A 22,550-nucleotide genomic window follows, 5' to 3' on the forward strand; every position below is an offset into this window, starting at 1 on the left:
AACACTAACAACGTCCGATCGTCCCTCCGAACATTCATCCCGACGCCGACACTTATTAATAACAGGATTCCACGAAGATGAAAGCTTATACCCATCGTCCCGGTTGAAATTCTTATGCTTTTTTTATTTCAACCGCTTCACGTACCATTCTTGAGTAAAAATGACGTTCCGTGGACAGAATTTTGGGATTGTGAAGCTCAATCCAGTGGTTTGGCCCTGACTCCAACAAATGCTCGGCTATGGCTGACTTGTTAACCTGGCGATTTTTAACAGCTGCAATGTGTTCCTTGACCCTCTCAGCTTTGACTATGAGTGAGAATCACGAAAGTTTAAAACGTTATAGTAGGATGTTTAGCTTAAAAATATCAGATAATTAGAATCATTATGCTAATTATTTCAATGCACAATAGTACATTGTGTCTTAAGGGCGGTAAATAAGGAATTACGAACGAGAGTCTATTAGAAGCCCGAAGTCGAAGACTGAGGGCTTTAATGAGTCGATGTTCGTAATTCTAGTACCGCCCGTGCGACATACAATGTTTTTCATCACATTTGCGAGTAAAATTTTATATTTGTAAAAGAAAAAATATAATTGTTCCAAATATTGGCGATACCTTAGGCTGCGCTCTTGGCAGCGCCGCCCTCCGCCTCCTCCATGTGGTCCTGCAGCAGCGCGCGCAGCACCATCAGTACGGGCCCTGACTCATTTACCGTCCTTGGGCTTCATGACAAGAAAATTAGTACGCGCAATGACTCATTTACCGACCACGGGTTTCATGACAAGCACATTAAGGTCGAGGGTTTTATTTGGGGGGTTGCAACCAAGGTAGCCTGCATGTTACGACACTGTTTACGAGCAAGTGTGATGAAAAATTACCTACTACGTTTCCAAAAACATGCGGAAACGATCTCTACCTAATAATACCTAAAAAATACGCGTTGACGCAAATCATGTTTTTGTTTAAAAATAATCATAATTATATTATGTTTTCAATAAACGGCCAAGTGCGAGTCGGACTCGTGCACCGGGGGTTTTGTATCTCTAAATAAAAAATGACTTAATTGATAACCCTGATGTATGCTTTGTTTAGGAAAATATACGTAGTAATCCTAGTTATAAACATTAGGTAGGTATCACCTAATTCCCAGTTTATATAAATGCGAACACACTCTTTAAAAAAATCTTTGTATCATATTTTTGGGAAAATAAAAAATAAAATTTGGCTTCTGACCTTTGTTTTCCAAAATGACCTGAAAGAATGAGTGTTTAACTGATGTCTTAAAAGCGGCTAAAGTAAACATTTTTATGTATGGTTGTATAAGTGTATGTAAATAGTACTTTATTGTACATAAAACACAAAAATAATACAAAAGAAAACAACAAAACAAATGAAATTAAATGAAATGATTTTTTTATTTCGCAGGAGACATACGCAGGTGTTACAAGTAGGTATTACATATGTCAGAAGAATATTATAGGTACATGTCATGTATGCTCTGCCACATTTTGGCATGCAAAATCTTAATCTAAATGCAAATCAATACTATTAGGTACCATACAATTAAAAAACCAATCCTTCATTATCTTATTTATAGGTGGGTACATGTCGGAATCACTTGTCAACCAAAATGTGAGGCAGATAAAGCAGATAGGATTTGACTTTCTTTATTTGGATTAAATTGTGGAAATATTCTACATCTGCCTTTTTTTGTTTATTTTGGTTTACAATCATTCATGTTCATGTATGTGTGGTTTACAAAAAGACTACAAAGGCGACCTTATCCTTAAAAGGGATCTTTTCAAGCTAACCTAAACTAGAAAGGGAAACTCAAAGGCGAACAGTAATTTATGCACTGTGAGAAGAAAGGATAATATAACATATAAATAAATGCACTCAATAAACAACAATTAGTATTATAAACCTATGGGGATCTCTGAATAGTAATTTTAAATTACGAAAACCTTCGCGTGCGCTGGCGTTTCCTCGCCAGTAGCGACTCTCGTGCCGACCCAGCGGCAGAGATTTAGTGCAGAGTTTAAAAATAATGGTGATATTGTGAATTAATTTGAAAAGATATCCTTTTTGGTTTATTTTTGTTAAGACTTTTTTGTGTTTTTTGTTTAACAGTAAGTACTTATTTTAAACGTCAATTAATGTATTTTTTTATATAAACGAAACGTTAGTTACTTACTACTTACAAAATTCTTATTACTTAGGAATGCACAAGCTAAATATTACAAATAAATCAAAATTGTCACTGCTTTCTTAATAGTATAAAACTAAATTTTATAGTAAAAAACAAGCCTACTTGTAGTCCAGAAGTTATTATAAATAGTCGGGACCCATTCAAAATCGTAATCAGCTTTAAAATTCCCTGAAGTTTATGTTACTTAACAGAATCCTAGACTAAAAGACTTACTCTTAGTTTTTTTTTATACCTTTTGATGTTCCTGAGAAATTGATAGCTTTAAAGTGTTCAAATTCAATTTATTTTTTTGCGGCACTTGCGGTCGAAACCTTTGGGCCTTGGTCGTCCGACACAAAAAAAAATTATGAAAGAAGTGTCGGACAAACTAATCGGCATATCTGGCGACCATAGAGCAGGCTTTTTCTTCGCCCAAAGACTGAGCCTTGCAGTGCAACGAGGCAACGCCGCTAGCGTCTTAGGCACAATGCCCCGCGCTGCGCTGCCTTTGGAAGAGGAAGCCCGTTTTAGTTAATTTTATATGTTTTTTATTTTTATTTTTATGTAAAAATTCAGACACGATTCCCGTTTATTTATTCTATTGTATAGTTTTGGACTAAGTTAGTCAAAATGATGACGAGAGACTGTCAAATTCAATTTTTCAAAATTCAAATCATTTATTCAGTAAATGGGCACTTTTACACGTCATTTTTTAAACTGCCAGCGCTTTCGGAAAGACTATCATTGCCAAGAAGAATGCGCCGCAAGAAACTTGGCAGAAAGTCTTTTTTTTTTTCAAAATAAAATAATTACAAATAAAATACTTAAAAAGTACAGTATACATTAAAGAAAAAAATACAAAATAATAACAATAATAATAGAGGGATGTATGGGGTCTCTTAGTTACAAAACTAAACACTACGTTCAGTGGAAGTGTATAATGCTTCCACCGTCATAAATTAATAAAATAAATAATAATAATTTAATTCTGAAATATACATTTCAAGTCAAGTTACCACTAAGCTTTTGGATTCGGAAGGCAAGTTCACGTCTGCCGCCCCCAAAGTTAGCTCACACGCAAGAATGTTAAAATATACCTATACAATATGTATTCTAAATGAGCTAATTTTGCGCGGACGCTATTTTGAAAATATTATATAAAGTGACGGCACCAGTCATGGACATGATAAACACAGAAGTACGCAGTAATAGACCACAAGGATTCAATCCCTACTCATGAACTATACTTAGGGGCTGTTTCACCATCCATTGATTAGATTTAACTGGCGGTTAGGTGTGATGCCGTTTGTTTTGTTCTAATAGATGGAGACGGCATCACATTTCCCCTTAGTCATTAGCATCGGTTATTTGAACATTAGTGTTACTACTTTTAAATAAAAAACCGGCCAAGAGCGTGTACGAATATTTATTCTTTCACAAATATACAATTTTACTCGCAAATGTGATGAAAAAAATGTTGCACGGGCGGTACTGGAATTACGAACATCGACTCATCAAAGCCATCAGTCTTCGACTTCGGGCTTCTAATAGAATCTCGTTCGTAATTCCTCACTTACCGCCCTTAAGACACAATGTACTATTAAGCAGCGGTGTGGCCGCTCCTTAAATCGGTACTTTCGCCTATCTAATATTAGTAAGGATTTGTAAAATAATAATTGTATTTTTTTTAGTTCAACCATGAAGACTCGTCTTTCAGATAAGCAATGAACTTTTTATTCCTTAACTTCCAGCTTCCACGCCCACCTATATACAAAATACAAAATACAAAATATTTTATTGGTCTCAAATTTTTTTTTTTTACATTCTATAAAGGTTGGGACCTCCCATTAAGCATAAAAATGCTTGTGTCGGGAGAGCCCGCTCTTCCACAACAATACATGTGCATGACCAAATTACATGTGCATATTGATTAAATTTTCGTTTAATTATACTTAATAAATGTATAACTAACATAAAACTACAACTATTAAAATACATTAATTAAATTGTGCGTTGCGTTGCGTGTGTGTGTGTGTAAAACCTATATACGTACCAAATTTCATTAAAATTCGTTCAGCCGTTTTGCGTGAATAATTAACAAACATGCACACACACGCACGCACACACGCATGCACAGCCCAAGCCCTCTCATTCTGAGAGGAGGCCTGTGCCCAGGAGTGGGGCGTAAACAGACTGGGATGATGATGATGATGATGATGCACACACAAGCATGCACTCACTCACAAACCTTTTCATTTATACTAATTATAATTAAAAAAAAAAATGACGACCAGATGGCCTAGTGGTTAGATAACCTGGAATAAGAATAAGAATAGTTTATTTGTCAAACATAGGTACAGATGTAGAGATCATAAAATAAAAAAATATAGAACCCTGTATGTTATGCCACATGGCGTACAAAATTTCAGTATTTTTTTTATAATTGCAGCTATTTAAATATACATATCAGTCAAAGAAAGAAAAAAAAAACAAAAACAAAACTGGCTACGAAGCTTGAGGTCCCGGGTTCGATTCCCGTGTCGGGGCAGATATTTGTATGAAAATACGAATGTTTGTTCTCGGGCCTTGGGTGTTTAATATGTATTTAAGTATGTATCTGTCTATATAATTATAATTTATCCGTTGCTTAGTGCCCATAACACAAGCTTTGCTAAGCTTACTTTAGGACTAGTTCAATTGGTGTGAATTGTCCCGTGATATTTATTTATTTATTTAATTATAATGAGAGTGATTAGATGACTGCATACCTCCTTATTCTATGCTCTGCATCTGAATCATTTTTAACCCCCAACGCAAAAAGAGGGGTGTTATAAGTTTGACCGCTATGTGTGTCTGTGTGTCTGTATATCTGTGTATCTGTGTGTGTGTCTGTCTGTGGCACCGTAGCTCTTAAACGGGTGGACTGACTTAAATCCGGTTTGTTTTTATTTGAAATCAGGTTCTCTAGCGATGGTTCTTAGACATGTTTCATCAAAATCAGTTTAGCCGTTTTTGAGATATTGAACTTTGAAGTGACCAAGTCGGGGTTTTCCAACTTTTTGTTGGTTAGGTTAGGTTAGTTTCATTAGATATAATAGAACATTTTTACTGAGTGCAGTTATTCTTCTCACTAAAATCGATGACATGTTTCCTTAGAAAAGGTCTTTCATATCCTATAGTTCCAGTTACCCAAAGTCGTCGATCAGTGGGCTCTGTGGAACCTTTCGCGGGCGAATGAGGAACCCCAAAAACAACATGATGCGTATGCGCCTTGTTCTTCCAATATGCGACATGTTTCTTGGTAGTCAACACACAAAACTTTTCCTGAAACACGTCAAGTTGACCCCATCTGCTACGCGTAAACAGATTATTTTGAATGTCAACGTGTCAACTTTTTAAGAGTCCGTACCCGAAAAGTGAACGGAACCCGACCCTATTTAAGTTCATCAGTTTGGACCCCTTAAGTGGGTAGGTACTAAAAGACAGTACAAGTACCTGGGCGACCGAGCTTTGCTCGGGCTAAAACTTACCAAATTTTATCGAAATCGTTGGAGCCATTTACGACATTCTGATTTTATATATTTTTTTATTTTATTTTATATATTTGATTATTTATATATTTTATGTAACCTTTTTATTTTTCCTTTTTGTACAATAAAGAGTATAAACAAACAAACATATATATATACATATACTAGAATTGCTCGTTTAAAGGTATTAGATAGATAGATAAGGCCACTTGTAGACATCCGTTGTTTTCACCGGACAACGCACCTTGTTTTGCGGTGTTGTATGGCTTCGTCGCCGGACAATGTGTCCGGTGTATGTCAACAAATTCATTTATGTGATACAACACCGCAAGTCCGGCGAAAACCGGCCAAGAGCGTGTCGGACACGCCCGAAATAGGGTTCCGTAGCCATTACGAAAAAATTAAGTAATCAATATTTTTCTAAGGATTTCGTATTTTATACGGAATCTTCCAAGTTTAGGTATATTTCATACCTTAGGCTGCTATTTACTCTTAAACTACTAATAATTCTCAAGCAAACTTAGCCGTTATAGTTTTCCTTGAAAGCTTGATATACTTCCTATCATCCTGAATTTTTTCAAATTTTTCCACCAACCGGTTTAGATTTTAGAGGCGGGGGGACGGTCGACTTCAATAATTTGCACTTTATAGTTGAATATTTCGCAAACAAATCACTGAATCGAAAAATCGTCTTAGCAAACCCCTAATGGTTTTAAAAGACCTATCCAACGATATTCCACACTATAGGATTAGATGAGAAAAAAAAACACCCCCACTTTACGTCTATGGGAGGTACCCTAAAAAAAATTTTTAAGGATTTTTAATTGTACCATTTTGTCGGCATAGTTTACGTATATATCCGTGCAAAATTACATCTTTCTAGCATTGATAGTCCCTGAGCAAAGCCGCGGATGGACAGACAGACAGACATGGCGAAACTATAAGGGTTCCGTTTTTGCCATTTTGCCTCCGGAACCCTAAAAAACGGTCCGTCGTCCGGTGAAAACAACAGACGTCTACAAGCGGCCTAAGTTTATACAAAGACAAAGTGCAGGGAGACAACCGGCGGTTTTGATACATAAAGTGCATTATTACACATCATTTATTGTTACCCCCGACGCAGAAAGAGGGGTGTTATAAGTTTGACCGCTATGTGTGTATGTGTGTCTGTCTGTGGCTCTTAAACGGGTGAACCAATTTGAATGCGGTTTTTTTTATTTTAAAGCAGGCTTTCTAGCGATGGTTCTTAGACATTTTTCATCAAAATCGGTTCAGCTGGTTTTGAGATATTGAACTTAAGTTCAAATTCCGGGATTTTACTAAATTCCCGGATTATTAATAATAATCCCTGTTAATGATAATCTAAATCCCCGTACGAATTCCTAAAAAATACGTTAACGTTACATTTAAAACAATCGTGTCAAATTTCGTGCCGGTCCATGTTTGAGATTTCAAGAGATTTTACCCCGATCCCATTGGATTACGAGTACTTAAGGGGCGATAAAGTAGCCTGTGCGTTATTCCAAGTGTAAGCTGTCTACATACTTAATTTAATCCAAATTCGTTCAGCCGTTTTATAGAGTAACAAACATGAGTAAATTACGCATTTATAATTCCGTCCACGTAAAATTCGGTTTTCGCTATCCCGCGGGAAATATGCAAATTTCCGGGATAAAACTATACTATGTCCTTCCCCGAGACTCGCTGAGACGAGACGGCTTAGACGTGATAAAGTTACACACACACGAACAATCAAACAAACAGACTTGCAAACCTTGGCATTTATAATATTATAAATGGAATATTTAAGTGGGTTATTAAGTGCCTTCACACTCCCACTATCTTAGGTGCCCTGTTATATTTTAATCACCAATTATACATATAACATTATCATCACTTACACATCACATCCTACATACATACACCCGCATAATATTTATATACATATACCTCAGTTTGATTGCCATTATAAATCTGTTTAAAAAAAAAAAACCTCGTTGAGTTTCTTGCCGGAGCTACCCTTCTTGTGTAATATGCATTATATACCTACCTAATTGTTGGCAATAAACGCATTTTCTTTCTTTTTCTTTCTTTTTTCTTTCTTGTTATAGCCTAAATTGAATAAAGATATTTTGACTTTGGCTTTGGCTTTGATCACATGATTAATCTCTTTAAATATTGTAAGCTTGTATAATTTTATTTAATAAAGATATAATTTTGCTTTTATCTTGAAACAGTTTCGCATGTAATGAATTTGGGAGTAGATGCTGACAACTGAGATACAGGTTTATACCTGGTTCAGTGGTCAGTGACCTCACTAAATAATGTACAATCACTCTTTTGATCAATAAAATATTATTATTATTATAAGTGGGATAAGCAGCGTAGGTACTGACGTCGCTGCGAGTATCTCGCACGTGTGAAGTTTCACACGTGCGTGCGTGCGTGTTTTGTTATATACGAGTTCGTATAAAACAAAACATGTTTTAAGAGCTCTATTGTAAATAAAAAACCTGTCAAAATCTCGGAAACCGCGTCACAATTATACCTACAGGTTGTGGACACACAAAGGTGATAACGGTATCAAGGTGAGATGTGCACGTGCCTTTAGTTGACAACCGGTTAACTAAAGCTGTGTTTCCACCAGAGATGTGCGAGGATGTGTTTCGAGGAGTATGTTTTTCACTAACCAATAGAAACGCTTCATTTACCTATGCTCGCTCCGCTCAGCTGTTTCCACTAGAGCTGTGCTGTGCGAGGATAGATAAATAAAGCACAGTGTAACGAGTTTCCCTACAGTAATCCGACGGAGACGTCTAGACAGAGCAATCGTGCGGGGCGTGAGGGGTGAGACGCGGGTGGGAGGAGCCCCAGCTGCATACTTCGCCGTTCTTAGTAGCTTGGGTCAAGTCTTCTAGGGCTATCGCGTTTTTTTAATATTTAAATTTATAATAAAATTTATTATGGTGCATACGACATACATGTACTGTGAGTGCGTGCAAATCTTCATCTCGTATAAACAAGGAACTAAGATTTCATCTATTTATATACAAGCTGAAGTGGGACTGGGCCGGACATGTCTGCCGCATGCACCCGGACCGATGGGCACGGATCGTAACCGAATGGGATCCGAGGGATGGGCATAGGAGCAGAGGCAGACCCAAGAGGAGATGGCGGGACGACCTGAGCGCTTTTCAGCTCGATTGGCAGGTGCATGCCCAGGACAGGGAAGAGTGGTGGAGAAAAGGGGAGGCCTTTGCCCAGCAGTGGGACATAATACATAAGTATATATATATATATAGTTTTTTTTTTTTTTTTATTCGACTGGATGGAAAACGAGCAAGTGGGTCTCCTGATGGTAAGAGATCACCACTACCCATAGACACTCGCAACACCAGGGGGATTGCAGATGCGTTGCCAACCTAAAGGCCTAAGATGGGATACCTCAAGTGCCAGTAATTCACCGGCTGTCTTACTCTTCACGCCGAAACACAACAGTGCAAGCACTGCTGCTTCATGGCAGGATTAGCGAGCAAGATGGTGGTAGCAATCCGGGCGGACCTTGCACAAGTCCTACCACCTGCAAACCAATATAGTTACCTATATTTATCAATTTTTTATATAATTAAATACAATAACAGGAACTTTAAGTCTGTTACGTCTAGAAACCGAAAGTATTTGTCGGTTTAATCTATTAAGTAATATTTTGTAGAAAAAAAAGTTTAATTTTGATACTTCTTACCCCTAGTAAGTATGCCACCCCTAGTTCATTTTGTTTAATATAATTTCGCAATACCAATATTTACCGATTCGTAAAAGACATCTACCTTCCAAATTTTAAATTTGCGACAACCCTTCCTTCATCCCAGCCTATATACGTCCCACTGCTGGGCACAGGCCTCCTCTCAGAACAAGAGGGCTTGGGCCATAGTTCCCACGCGGGCCCAGTGCGGATTGGGAACTTCGCACGCACCGTTGAATCGCTTCGCAGGTTTGTGCAGGTTTCCTCACGATGTTTTCCTTCACCGCAAAGCTCGTGGTAAATTTCAAATGTAATTCCGCACATGAATTTCGAAAAACTCAGAGGTGCGAGCCGGGGTTCGAACCCACGACCCTCTGCTTGAGAGGCGATAGGTCAAACCACTAGGCCACCACGGCGTCAACCCTTCCTTACTTGCGTAAATACCTATACAGGCTGCGGTATCGCTAAACTTCAAAGGCGTCGGCCTACTGTAGGAAAAACTTGTTATACTGTGAATAAAGTGTTTCTATCGGTTTATGAGTTCACGACCAACGTACTCGTATTCCTCGCAACACATCCATGCAAATCTCTGGTGGAAACACAGCCTTATGCCTGACTGTTGAAAACATAAATACGGACTCTTTATAAAAAACCGGCCAAAATAGGGTTCCGTAGCCATTACGAAGAAAATAAGTAATATTTTTCTAAGGATTTCGTAACTAATACGGAATCTTTCATAGTTTAGGTATATTTTATACCTTAGGCTGCTATTTATTTACTTTTAAACTACTTATAATTTTCAAGCAAACTTAACCGTTAAAGTTTTCCTTGAAAGTTTGATATACTTACTACCATCCTGAATTTTTCCACCCACCGGTACAGATTTTAGAAGAGGGGGGGGGCAACGCTCGATTTTAATGAAAATTTTGCACTTTAAAGTTTAATATTTCGCAAAAAAATCAATGAATCGAAAAATCGTTTTAGCAATCCCATACTGGTTTTAAAAGAACTATCCAACGATACCCCGCACTATAGGGCTGGATGAGAAAAAAAAACACCCCCACTTTACGTCTTTGGGAGGCACCCTAAACACCCTTTTTTTACTGTACCATTTTGTCGGCATAGTTTACATATATATGTACCTATCCGTGCAAAAGTACAGCTTTTTATCATTGATAGTCCCTAAGCAAAGCCGCGGCCGGACAGACATGGCCAAACTATAAGGGTTCCGTTTTTGCCATTTAGGCTCCGGAACCCTAAAAACTGCGAAGTTAAGCAACGTCAGCTGCGGTCAGTACTTGAATGGGTGACCGCCCCCGGTTTTCATCATTTTGTTTTTTTTATTTTGTAAGCTATATAATAATTTTACTTAAAGACCATGGATATTTAAATAGTAAAAAATGGTCTAATCATAGACATAGACCTCCCCATAGACCTCCGTTTACTTAAATCGGAAGCGGCCTGCATCCACCGTGAACCCTCGGCTTTAACCAGGTCATCCGTCCATCTCATTGGTGGACGTCTTACGCTGCGCTTGCCGATCCACGGTCTCCATTCAAGAACTTTTCGGGTAGTTTTGATCACGTGAAATCTTCTACTGTTTCCTGCTGATTAATGCTTTGGTCGATTCTGCTGCTCCGTTCTGCCTTGATGGCAGATGGCAGCGTAGCTTACATCTGAACTTTGTACGCTCTAATGACTAATGATGTTTTCCATTACCTGTTCACAACCCGTAATAACCATTTATGGCTAATGGCAACTCCGTGTTTCCTGTTTTATTATAATTGACTACATTTTAATGACACTTTTTACATTTCACGGCCAGTGATTTTTGCCGTATGATAAATTTGTTTAGATACAATTTTGTTTAATACTGTTTTATTGACCATTTATATTTATAATACACCTTTTTTTGTAAACGGTACTGGATTACCTTAATGTTTTCTTTTTACGCTTATTTTTGGTTACATATTTGAATATATAATAATATATTGGACGTAGGTTATCTAACCATTCGACAATATAAACTTTCGTTATTTCGATACAGTCGATATTTTAATTTAGATATTTTGAACATCGACATTTTACCCGTAGGTATTTTAACTTTCGATATTCAAATATGTAACCTTATTTTTTTACGGATATTGTATTGTATATGTACGAGTATGTAAACATTGCCTAAGCACCGTTTAGACATGGCCTCTGGCTTGTACATATTTACTTGTCTATGTAGTCTTTACAATGTATCTATGGAACAAACAATGACTCATTTATTGATTTAAGTTCATAACTCACGCTGTTAGCTCAATGACAAAACGTATTTGTCGTTCTTTAAGGTACGCTTTCATTGAAACGGGGCAAATTGAAACACTGTGGAGTCGACTAATCGCATTTGATGAAATATAATAATAATAATAGCTCGATTAAATAGTTCTGAGTATTCAGCACATCTCGCACCATGGAAACACGCCCTATGAAATGTTCTTTGTTCTAGAAATGTCTGGAGTGGTGAAGCAGTTTCCTGTCGAAAAGGAGTATGAAAAGAATCCTGACATATCTCCTGAAGATATACTGAAGCTAAGGGAGTGGCTGAAAACGCAACCGCATCTGCCTGGAGATTATCTCGATGGTGAGTACTATCAAATGACTTAATTCCTAGCGTGATACGGCTCGCTAAACCGACTTTAGTCCTAAAAACTTTATCGCAAGAATCACAATATGAGTTTTATGGTGAAGGAAACTAAAGGTAAAGTAAGACTAAATACGACAGTGCAGCGGTAAAATTTGTACATCAATGAAACTTTGTAACTTTAGCTTTTAAACGTTGCCCCCCGCCTATATCCCCTGGGAGGGGGTAGGACGCCTAAATTTTAGAAGGACTCGGCAGATACTCATTAATTTCTTGTTCAATGAGACAAGGCTCAACGATCAGAAATGAAAGAAAGAAATAAATTTTAATTTATTAGTAGCAAAATTCGGCACATTCTAACACTAAAAAAATAAAATAAAAACAATAGTAACGGGCTTTGAGAGACCTACGTCCAACAAGAGACTGCGATAAGCTGACGATGCCGGTGACGTTATTCCACGAATCAGTTAGCAAGAACAGGTAGCAATGACGAAAGAGTCGAGATAATAATTTAAAGACTCGACTGCACTAGCACTCAAAAATTACACTGACGCACTGCAAACGCAGCAAAGTGCTTCATGCATCACTTTATTGACGCGAGACTTCCAAACCGCTGCTTTCAGCGTAAGCGGTTTTTAAGCTTAATTGTGAACGGTACCTATGCATTTAAAAACAGCCAAGTTCAAGTCTGTCTCATGCAACGAGTGTTCTATACTTTGTAAGCATGTTAAAATAATTAATTGCGAAACTGAAGTGGCAGTTGGCGGAGCACATTGCTCGCAGGACTGATGGCCGATGGGGTCAGAAGGTTCTCGAATGGCGTCCGCGGACCGGCAGACGAGTTGTCGGTAGGCCTCCAACAAGATGGAGCGACGACCTGGTTAAGATTGCAGGATCGCGGTGGATGCGGAAAGAACAAGACCTGTCTGAGTGGAGAGCCTTGGGAGAGGCCTATGTCCAGCAGTGGACGTCTTTCTTCTTACATGATGATGATGATGATGATGTAAACGCTATAAACGGCCGTATCTATAAAAAATAGTTTTATTACCTAGAGTTCTACTTCTAAGTAAAATGTAGGCAGAGTGGCATCATCTTATGTTGGTTACTTGACAGCTGGCACCCCATTTATTTTTTAACTCAACTTTATATTTATTATTGTAACGGCAATAGAACACGTATCTCAGATGCCGTTCTATTATGGTTCATGAGACACAAACATGTATCTATACAACCTTGAGACGTACAAACGCGGGCGAACAGCGCAGCGACGTTAACAGGGGACCCTGAACAGGTACCGTAGCCTGAAAAGTTGACGAATGAGACACGTCCTTGCGTTTACTATGCGTCTAGTTACGTATGCGGTGTCTAGCGATATGGTCGATCCCTAATACAGTTATTATGATAATCACTTTGATTGCCGTAATTCTATCACGCGAGTCTTGGTTAGGTTAGGTTAGGTTAGTGGGATTTAATTGTTATTACTTATAGAGATATTATAGTTATAATACTTCCAATGCCGACTGGTTAGTTACTATATTATAAGGACGTTGGGAAAAAAATACGAAGTAGATAAGGGACTATTTATAAAGCCCGTCACAACAATTTTGACCATTTTTAGCACCCTCTCCCTTTGTCACGTATTGCTATGAAATTTACAATTATATTATTCCTGTGTCACAAACATTTGACCCCCAAAATAAATATCATTGGACAATTGACATCAATTTACCTTGTACTATAGGTTCTAAGCAACCTATAAACATACTTATATAAATACATATTATTATTTAAAAATAAATAAATAAATATCATGGGACACTTGACACCAATTGACCTAGTCCCAAACTAAGCAAAGCTTACTTATATAGATAAATACATACTTAAATATATATTAAACATGCAAGACCCGAGAACAAACACTCGTATTATTCATACAAATATCAGGGTGGAAAGCACCCACAGAGTCTATAAAGAGTACTCTAAAAGACTCGTGGAGCTGACGCGTGACCAGATGGCTGGAACATATCTGGCACAGCGGATCAGCATTGCCATACAACGTGGCAACCCATCGGCAGCGAGCTGAGGCAAATTTTTCACTTTTAATATTTTTTACCTTAGTTATTTTTAGGATAGTTTTTAATTTAAATTAGTACACACACTATTTTTTTTAATGTCTGTTATTTTATCATCTGCTGAAAATTTCGATTATCTAAATTTTATTTTCAGAGCTGGATCTCATAATCTCGTACCACTGCTGCGAGAGGAGTGCCGAGGTGTCCAAGCAGGTGATTGACCTGCACTACACTCTGCGCACACTGTTCCCCTTCTTCAAGGATCGTTGTTATGACATGAAGATCGAGTTCACTATGAATACTGTGTAAGTGGTCATAGATTTTATTTCATCCGAGCCTACGTATGCCGGGTGTGGCCTGTAATATGAGCAAATAATTAAAACATAGATCATACTCGTCAAACTGAACAACTGCAGCTAATTCAGCGACTTATATAATTAAATAGTTTTTTAATTTATATTACACTTTTAAGTTATTATTATTATTATTCAACTCAATGACGGCCTTAAGGTTGGGCCAATGACAGTTAAATTAAAGATAAATATATTCTCCTTATTCACGTTGTACGGTGATTGTAGTTTTTGCAACTTGATAGCAAAATTCCAAAAACCACGCGGAGACAACTTGCGCATTAAAAAATGTCAAACACGAGAGCAATATAGAATTTTGTGATCACAGTTCACTGTTAAGGTTAATCGCCGCATAAAACACTATCAAAATTATACTTCAACTAGCCAAAGAAACAGAAATAGCAAAATTAGACATTGTCTACATCCGCCATGTTCGAATGCTACAAATCGGATCCACTTTTAAGTTTATACGAAGAAACAATGTAAAGCAAAATGCTTGATGTTTGTAGCGTGACAGGTGACGTCAGTTGTGTTCAGGATAACGTACATTGATAGCAGTATCTAATTTGTATGAATAAAGGAGAATTCAAAGACTCCATTATTTTTAAAAGTCGCGGAAGTAATGTTGTTCAGTTTGACGAGAACGATCTATGTTTTAATTTTTTGCTCGTATTACAGGCCACACCCGGTATAGCACGTTCTACGGCTATGCCACATAGAGGGGAAGTATTTATCTTAAATTAAATATTTGACATAGATAGAGACCTAATCAACTTAGGAAGTCGAAGCACTCATCACAAGGCATTGTCATTTCAAAGTTTAATATTTCAAAGACTACGTTTCTGCATTTTTTTTAATACATTTCTTGGACTACAAGGCAACGTAACGAAGGGGATTGACTCACAAACTTTTAAATATGTAAATTTAATGTTTAAATAAATATAGCTAAAACCACCGCTAGAAAACTAGCTTTAACCTATGTTACTCTCTAGCCCATAAACTATCTCTATGCCAAAAATCACGTCAATCCGTCGCTCCGTTACGGCGTGAAAGACGGACAAACATACACACTTTCCCGTTTATCCATACTAATATTATAAAAGCGAAAGTGTGTTTGTATGTTTGTGTGTTTGTCCGTCTTTCACACCGTAACGGAGCGACGGATCGACGTGATTTTTGGCATAGAGATACTTTATGGGCCCGAGAGTGACATAGGCTACTTTTGTCCCGAAAAAATGCACAGTTCCCGAGGGAACAGAGCACGATAACCGAATACCACGCGGGCGGAGCCGCGGGCAAAGTCTAGTAATATTATAAGTATGGATGTAAGACCTTATGTACGACATGATGATGATGATGTGATCCTGTTATCCTCACTAGGGCTCGTAGAAGAGTTTACCATTTGGCTCGATCTTGCGCGGCTTCTTCCAGCTCTTCCCAGCCGAGACCAATTGAGCCAGCCTCCTCAACTGATCGCCTCCACGTGGTCCGAGGACGTCCTGGCCGTCTTCTGCTAGTAGATTGCCAACGGAGACCCTGCTTGGGCAGGTGATCACTCGACCCTCGAAGCGTGTGTCCAATCCATCGCCATTTCCTTGTCAGAACTTCTCGGCTTACTGGCTTCTGGTCAGTGATTTGCCACAGTCTTGCGTTTAAGATAGTTCGAGGCCAAAAAATTCCAAGGATACGCCTCAGGCATTTGTTAACAAACAAAACAAACACTTGTTAATTTGTTATGTACGTCATGAAATGCAATAAATAAATTATTATTATTATTATTTTGTTATTCCTGCAGGCTTATAGCACCTCTCCCGACGCCGACGGTGCATGGCTACCGCGCGATCTACGCGCGTCTTCTGGACGCTGACCCTCGTCACTTCAACTTCGTCGACGCCGTCCGTACCTTCATGATGATCTTCGATCTGTGGCAGTACGAGGAAGGCACGTGGCCTGGGTAATATTTATCAAACTTTATCAACATTAAAATCAAAATCAAAACGGTTATTTTGCAAGCAGCTCACAAAGGGCTCTTATTCGTGTCATTTTTTATTTTTTTATGCTACCAGCGCTTTCGGAAAGACCGCCATTGCCACGAAGAATGCGCTGCAAAAAACTTGGTGGAAAGTAATTTTTTCAAAACTTTACCGCATACTCTCCACCAAAAGTCGTGACGTTTACGGCACGTCACTGCGATTCCTCACCGTCAGCGTATTTTGAGCAGCGTTGTGGAGGGCATGCTATAAAAACGGTGCGCATACGATGCGTCACTGCGATTCCGTACCGTCACCTTTTTTAAGCAGCGGTGTGGCCTCTCCTTAATGCGTCCGAGTTGGGAAACTTCGATAGCGCGACGTAGCATTTGGAGTCTCTACGTTTGCTTGCTAGAAGTCGCTACACTGTTAAATTTTCACGGTACGCATTCACATTTGGCCGTTTCTCCATTTTCTGGTGGCAGTAAAGCTATTTTCTTGAATTCACAATTCTATTGAAACCTTTTCTTGATAAATCCGTTTGCAATGATTGACAAGTTTAATAACAAGAACCGTTTAATTGCAGTTTCGTGCTGATAATTGACATGGACACGGCCGTGGTCGCGCATCTTGCGAGAGTAGAGCTCATGGCCTTAAGACAAGTACTATACTTCCTGCAGGTAAGTCTAAGTTCATCAGCATCATCATTCTCGCCTTTATTCGTCCCACTGCTGGGCACAGGTCTCCTCTCAGAGGGCTGGACCGTACTTCCCATATAGACCCAGTACGGATTGAAAGTTTCACACACACCATTAAATTGTACCATGTTTCTATCACGGAAAAAATAACGCTTTTCTTTCAAAAATGTGATGAAATCATCTTTGTAACTTACACTGTGGAAGAGCAATAAAGTATTATAAGTATAGAGTAATAGCTTTTAACCGCGGCTGCGCCCGCGTGGAATTCGGTTATCGCGCGCTGTTCCCTCGGGAACTGTGCATTTTTCCGGGATAAAAAGTAGCCTACTCGTATGTCACTTTTGGGCTTATAAACTATCTCTATGCCAAAAATCACGTCCATCCGTCGATGTGAAAGATGGACACACACAAACACATACACTTTCGCATTTATAATATTATTATGGATTGAAAAGCTTTTTATAAATATTATTTTATTTACCATAATATACATTAAATACGGCTGAAAAATGTAACCTTTCAGCCGGGGAAAGATACTTAGGTACAGTCACCAGCATTAATATCTGCGACAGCGGAGCGTGCAAAAATATCTGACACGTCCTTCTGGCCCTAGAAATAGAGTCGTATCAGATATTTATGCACGCTTGTTGTGTCAGATATTGGTGCTGGTGACTGTACCACTGAAAAAATGGAAAGAACTCCGCAATAACCCACAACTATTTATGGGTCTTTGATTTCAGGAAGTTATGCTAGTGAAATTGAAGGGTGTCCACTTCCTGAACGCGCCGGGCTTCATGGACAAGCTGCTGCTGATGCTGCGGCCGTTCCTGAAGAAGGACCTGCTGGATATGCTGTACATCCACCAGAGAGACTCCAGCTCTACCTACGACCACATACCGAAGAAAGCTTTTCCGAAAAACTGTGGAGGAGAATACAAAGATTTTGAGACCATCAAAGGTATGATTTGGTTTTAATAATTCAAAAACGTACAAAATAATAAAAAAAAAACAGACAACGGGACAGGTGAAAACTAAATAAAATTTTGTGAAAAAAACGCTGCACTTAAAAAAAAAAACAGTTTATTGCAGACAGAGTCCATAGCGTTAGTACATTATTCACTTAAAAACTATGTCAGTAATTATAGTACATTGTGTCTTTAGGGCGGTAAATAAGGAATTACGAACGAGTCTATTAAGACTTCGGGCTTTAATGAGTCGATGGTCGTAATTCTAGTACCGCCCGTGCGACATACAATGTTTTTCATCACATTTGCGAGTAAAATTGTATATTTGTAAAAAAAACTAATATTTTTTCAATAATTGCCGATACCGCTGTGTGCGCTCTTGGCAGCGCTCTGCAGCATATGCATGGCGTGCGTGTGCAGCGCGCGCACGCGCAGAGCGCGCCATGCAGTAACAAACTCATTTACCGACCTTGGGCTTCATGACAAGAAAATTAGTACGGGCAATGACTCATTTACCGACCACGGCTTTCATGACAAGCACATTACGGTCGAGGGTTTTTTTGGGGGGTTGCAACCAAGGTAGCCTGCATGTTACGACACTGTTTACGAGCAAGTGTGATGATAAATATTTTTTTACTTAAAGCATTAACGTCTTGTTTTCTATCCTCAGAGGAACTGATCGTCCGTCTCCAAAGCAACCCCACGTTCTTCCGGGACGAGAACAGACGCCGGGTCAACGAGACTCTAAGGAAAGGGAAGAAGGCCACAGTCGAGGACTTGTTCGGGATACAGGGTAGCTTCAAGAAGCTGGATATTGACTAGGATAGGAAAATGAGCCTACGCTTCTACCAGAGATGTGCGATAATGCCTTGGGAGGAATGTGTTTTTCATGAACCAATAGAATCGCTTCATTTACCTATCCTCGCAACGCAACGCATCTTTGCACATCTGTGGTGTAAGCGCAGCCTTAGGGTAGGATAGGAAATATAGGGCAAGATTTAATCTTTGTCTGACGTGACGTGTCGTGATGCATCAGAATGGTTATAAAACTACCTACTCCAGAAGTAGACGGTTGGGTTTCCCGTGTTAAATATTTTCATTACATTTTTTTATTGAAAATAAAATAAAATATATATTATCAGATAACAATGATCCAATTGTACAAGTAAAAAGAAATGTTAGTTCAATAAAAATATAATTGTCAATTCAAAATAACTTAAATTATGAATTAATATTTGCGAATTATTTATTTACCTATTCAATGTCCATTTTAAATATATGGATATTTAATGTCTCATTAAAAATTAAAAACAATATTACATTTTTTTAAGTGTTATAGTCAAGCCTTTAACACAGTATTTTTTAAATATCGCCTATTTATGTGAAAACATTAGTTAACTACGATAAAAGAAATCCTGGAATACATTTATTACTGGGGGTGTTCAGGCAGAGTAACCCGACCACCTCCTGAAATATTCCGCCATAATTTTAAAACACCTTGTATATTAATCCTTCGAACTTTTTCTCTGTATAGTTTTAGTTGTATAGACTGTAAAACAGGGGTCGGCAACGCGCGGCCCGCGGGCCGCATGCGGCGCGAGACCTTTCTCCTTGGGGCCCGCGACTGTTTTATAATATCACTTACAGTAGGTACGGTCACGAACGTTAATTTGGGACCCATTTCGTGAAAAAGTCCTTTGAACAGTCATACAAAATGTCAGATATTCGATCTTAAGTGGTTCCCAAATTAGCGCTCGTGGCTGTACCTACCCACAGTAGGTAACTAGAGATACAGATCAATTAGGTACAAAATTATCTTACAAGTGCGGTGCGGCCCGCCTTTATCTATTTTTTTCACTATGTGGCCCATGTCTGCCAAAAGGTTGCCGACCCCTGCTGTAAAATATATGTCTACCTAATGCATTAAAGATTAAACCATGAACCACAGGCCGTTTCTGACGCTCGCGACCGCAATCAAATGACAGATTTCGCATACAAAAACTGTCATTTGATTGCGATCGAGAGCATCAGAAACGTTACGCAATACAACCTCAGATTTATACGAGTATACATATTTGTTTGGTGCAATGTGTTATTATGGATTGTTGTCTCTTTCTCTCATTTTAAATGCATGAAACTGATACCGTTCTGACGCGTCATGCCCCGTCGTGTCAGACAAATTTGATGGACGCTAATAATGTACCATCAACCAAATAAGTGGTCTATCAATTTTAAACAAGTTCCTATCAACGAATATGTCGCTAAAGTCGAACTTTCAAGTTGACAGACACGTCTTTTGGCATTATTGTTTTATGACATGCAAACGATTATCAACTTTAGGGTGGTAGACCACATATTTGGCTGATGGTACGATGGACGATACGGCCACTACGGCCACTGTCAGGGTAGAACAGTGAGACCCTAGGGGTTCAATTTGAGTAAAACGAATTTAGGTTTTAGACGTTTATTTAGCCCCTAAGGCTTTTCTGACAGAATAGAAATAAAAATAAAAAAAACTCGAGGGTCGCGGATACGAAAGAGTTGAGTTGGAATGCGTTTTCTTTGGAGAGGCTTCCCTGGACTAGAGTCCGAAGCGCAGGTGCTGGACAAAGGCTGGAGGAAGTAGGGCCTCCAGGGCCAGCAAGCAGCAGCAGTCCTTTCAATAGAGGAAGGACAGGGGCTTCGGTTTCAGGCAGCCGTGCAGGTGTTGGTGAAAACGGTGAGGGGTTCAATCCCAGACCGTACTGTACGATGGACGGTAATAAAGGAGATTTTAATCATGTTTTATTTTATTTTCCTCATAATCATCCCAGCCTATATACGTCCCGTAGGATGCCCAGCTGTGGTTGGGCACAGGCCTCCTCTCAGAATCAGAGAGCTTAGGCAGTATTTCCCACGCTGGCTCAGTGTGGATTGGGAACGTCACCCACGCTATTGAATTGAATGAGCGATTGAAAAAAGTTTATTCAACACACACATAATAGTTACAAACAAAAGTTACAAAAATAGTTGAAATACAAAATATGAAATAAAATATAAAATAATATATAATTTTGTATGTGTGAGTGAGAAGGTCCCGCCTCAGCATAAATGCAGATCCTGGGATGGAGTCAGCGCTGGTCTTCCGGCGGGACCATTTTTATTGAACACATCCGCCCTTTGCAATTTCCTCCAAGTTTCCTCACGATGTTTTCCTATACCGTAAAACTCCTTGTAAATTTCAAATATAGTTTCGCGCATGAATTTCTAAGAAGTCAGAGGATTAGAATCCACAATCTGCTTCAGAGGCCATAGGTCAAACCACTAAGCCACCACGGCTTCAATTCGATCTATCAACGGCATAGTTGAGTTTTAAGCGCGCTAAAATCCGGCGTTGTTATTGGTCGATTAATTTTTCTGCAAAACAAATATGTATAGACATCTCCCGGTGACATTTTCTAAATCAGTTATATCTTAGATTTCTAAGGGCCTACAGTACCGGCAAACATCTTGAACAAATGTCTTTGCCTGCGCAGAAGCGCTACGTACGCTAGCTGAAGCTGTTTCCACGGCGCCGACGGGTAGACGCCTGTTGTAAAACAGTACGAGCAGCGCTAACTGCACGCGTCGCGTGCGACGGATTTTTCCTGCAACCTGCCCGCAGGCGTGCGCCCGCGCAGTGCACCCTTGCACCGTCGCAGCAAGCGTAGGTCCTTACTTAAAAAACGTGACAAATAAAATCAAATAGAGGCTTTTTTGCTTCTTTCGGCACACTCTTATTTTGTATGTAAGGGTATGTAAGTTTGTCTTATTCTTAATTGTATTTTTAGGGTTCTGTACCTCGAAAGGAAAAAACGGAAGCCTTATAGGATCACTGTTGTCCGTCCGTCCGCCCGTCTGTCAAGACCTTTTTTCTCAGGAACGCGTAGAGGTATCAAGCTGAAATTTATATCAAGTACTTAATTTATGTGAAAAAATCAAATTTCTAAGCCAACGCAATCAAAAGATACAGCCGTTTATATTGCAAATTTTCGACACTCGCAGGGAATCAAAACCTACAGGGTACTTCCCGTGAACTCAGAATCTTTATTTGGTACAAAGCAACGTCTTATAGTACAGATAAAGGAAAATTGCGAAAAGCATGATTTTTAGTTACATCATTTATAATAAAAATATTGTACGGAACCCTCGGTGCGCGAGTCCGACTCGCACTTGGCCGGTTTTTTTTTTTGCTGTGCCGAATTATGGCTAGTAAATTTATTCTTGCTCTCTTTCTTTCTTGTTCTTATAACGACTACTTTTAATGTGGAGCGACCTTTATACATCTCCATCATCATATCAGCCGTGGGACGTCCACTGTTGGACATAGGCCGTCCCCATAGACTTCTAGTTAGGCCTGCATCCACCGTGAACCCGCAGGTCAACGGTC

General features: G+C 39.0%; 1 protein-coding gene across 2 annotated transcripts; it reads left to right on the forward strand.

Moving 5' to 3' along the window:
• The first annotated feature begins 1,980 nt into the window (after nucleotides 1-1,980).
• On the forward strand, nucleotides 1,981-20,922 carry LOC141431443 (alpha-tocopherol transfer protein-like). Of its 2 annotated transcripts, none has more exons than XM_074092622.1 (7): nucleotides 1,981-2,128; nucleotides 11,954-12,088; nucleotides 14,315-14,465; nucleotides 16,306-16,464; nucleotides 17,067-17,160; nucleotides 17,919-18,135; nucleotides 18,813-20,922. In XM_074092622.1, the coding sequence occupies exons 2-7, from the start codon at nucleotides 11,956-11,958 to the stop codon at nucleotides 18,962-18,964; spliced, it is 906 nt and encodes a 301-aa protein (XP_073948723.1). In that variant the 5' UTR covers nucleotides 1,981-2,128; nucleotides 11,954-11,955; the 3' UTR covers nucleotides 18,965-20,922. The 2 variants fall into 2 exon arrangements, with proteins under 2 accessions (XP_073948723.1, XP_073948724.1); XM_074092623.1 differs by lacking the exon at nucleotides 1,981-2,128 and adding an exon at nucleotides 11,705-11,795.
• Nucleotides 20,923-22,550: the final 1,628 nt, after the last annotated feature.

The sequence above is a fragment of the Choristoneura fumiferana genome, chromosome 9 (assembly GCF_025370935.1).
Source record: "Choristoneura fumiferana chromosome 9, NRCan_CFum_1, whole genome shotgun sequence".
In the NCBI taxonomy this organism is placed as follows: Eukaryota; Metazoa; Arthropoda; class Insecta; order Lepidoptera; family Tortricidae; genus Choristoneura; species Choristoneura fumiferana.

Excerpts from the sequence above, each read along its gene's own strand:
- LOC141431443 (XM_074092622.1), top strand. The coding sequence starts at position 11,956 with ATGTCTGGAGTGGTGAAGCAGTTTCCTGTCGAAAAGGAGTATGAAAAG. Across the intron at positions 16,465-17,066 it reads GAGGAAGGCACGTGGCCTGG|TTTCGTGCTGATAATTGACA; the intron begins GTAATATTTATC and ends GTTTAATTGCAG. Across the intron at positions 17,161-17,918 it reads AAGTACTATACTTCCTGCAG|GAAGTTATGCTAGTGAAATT; the intron begins GTAAGTCTAAGT and ends CTTTGATTTCAG.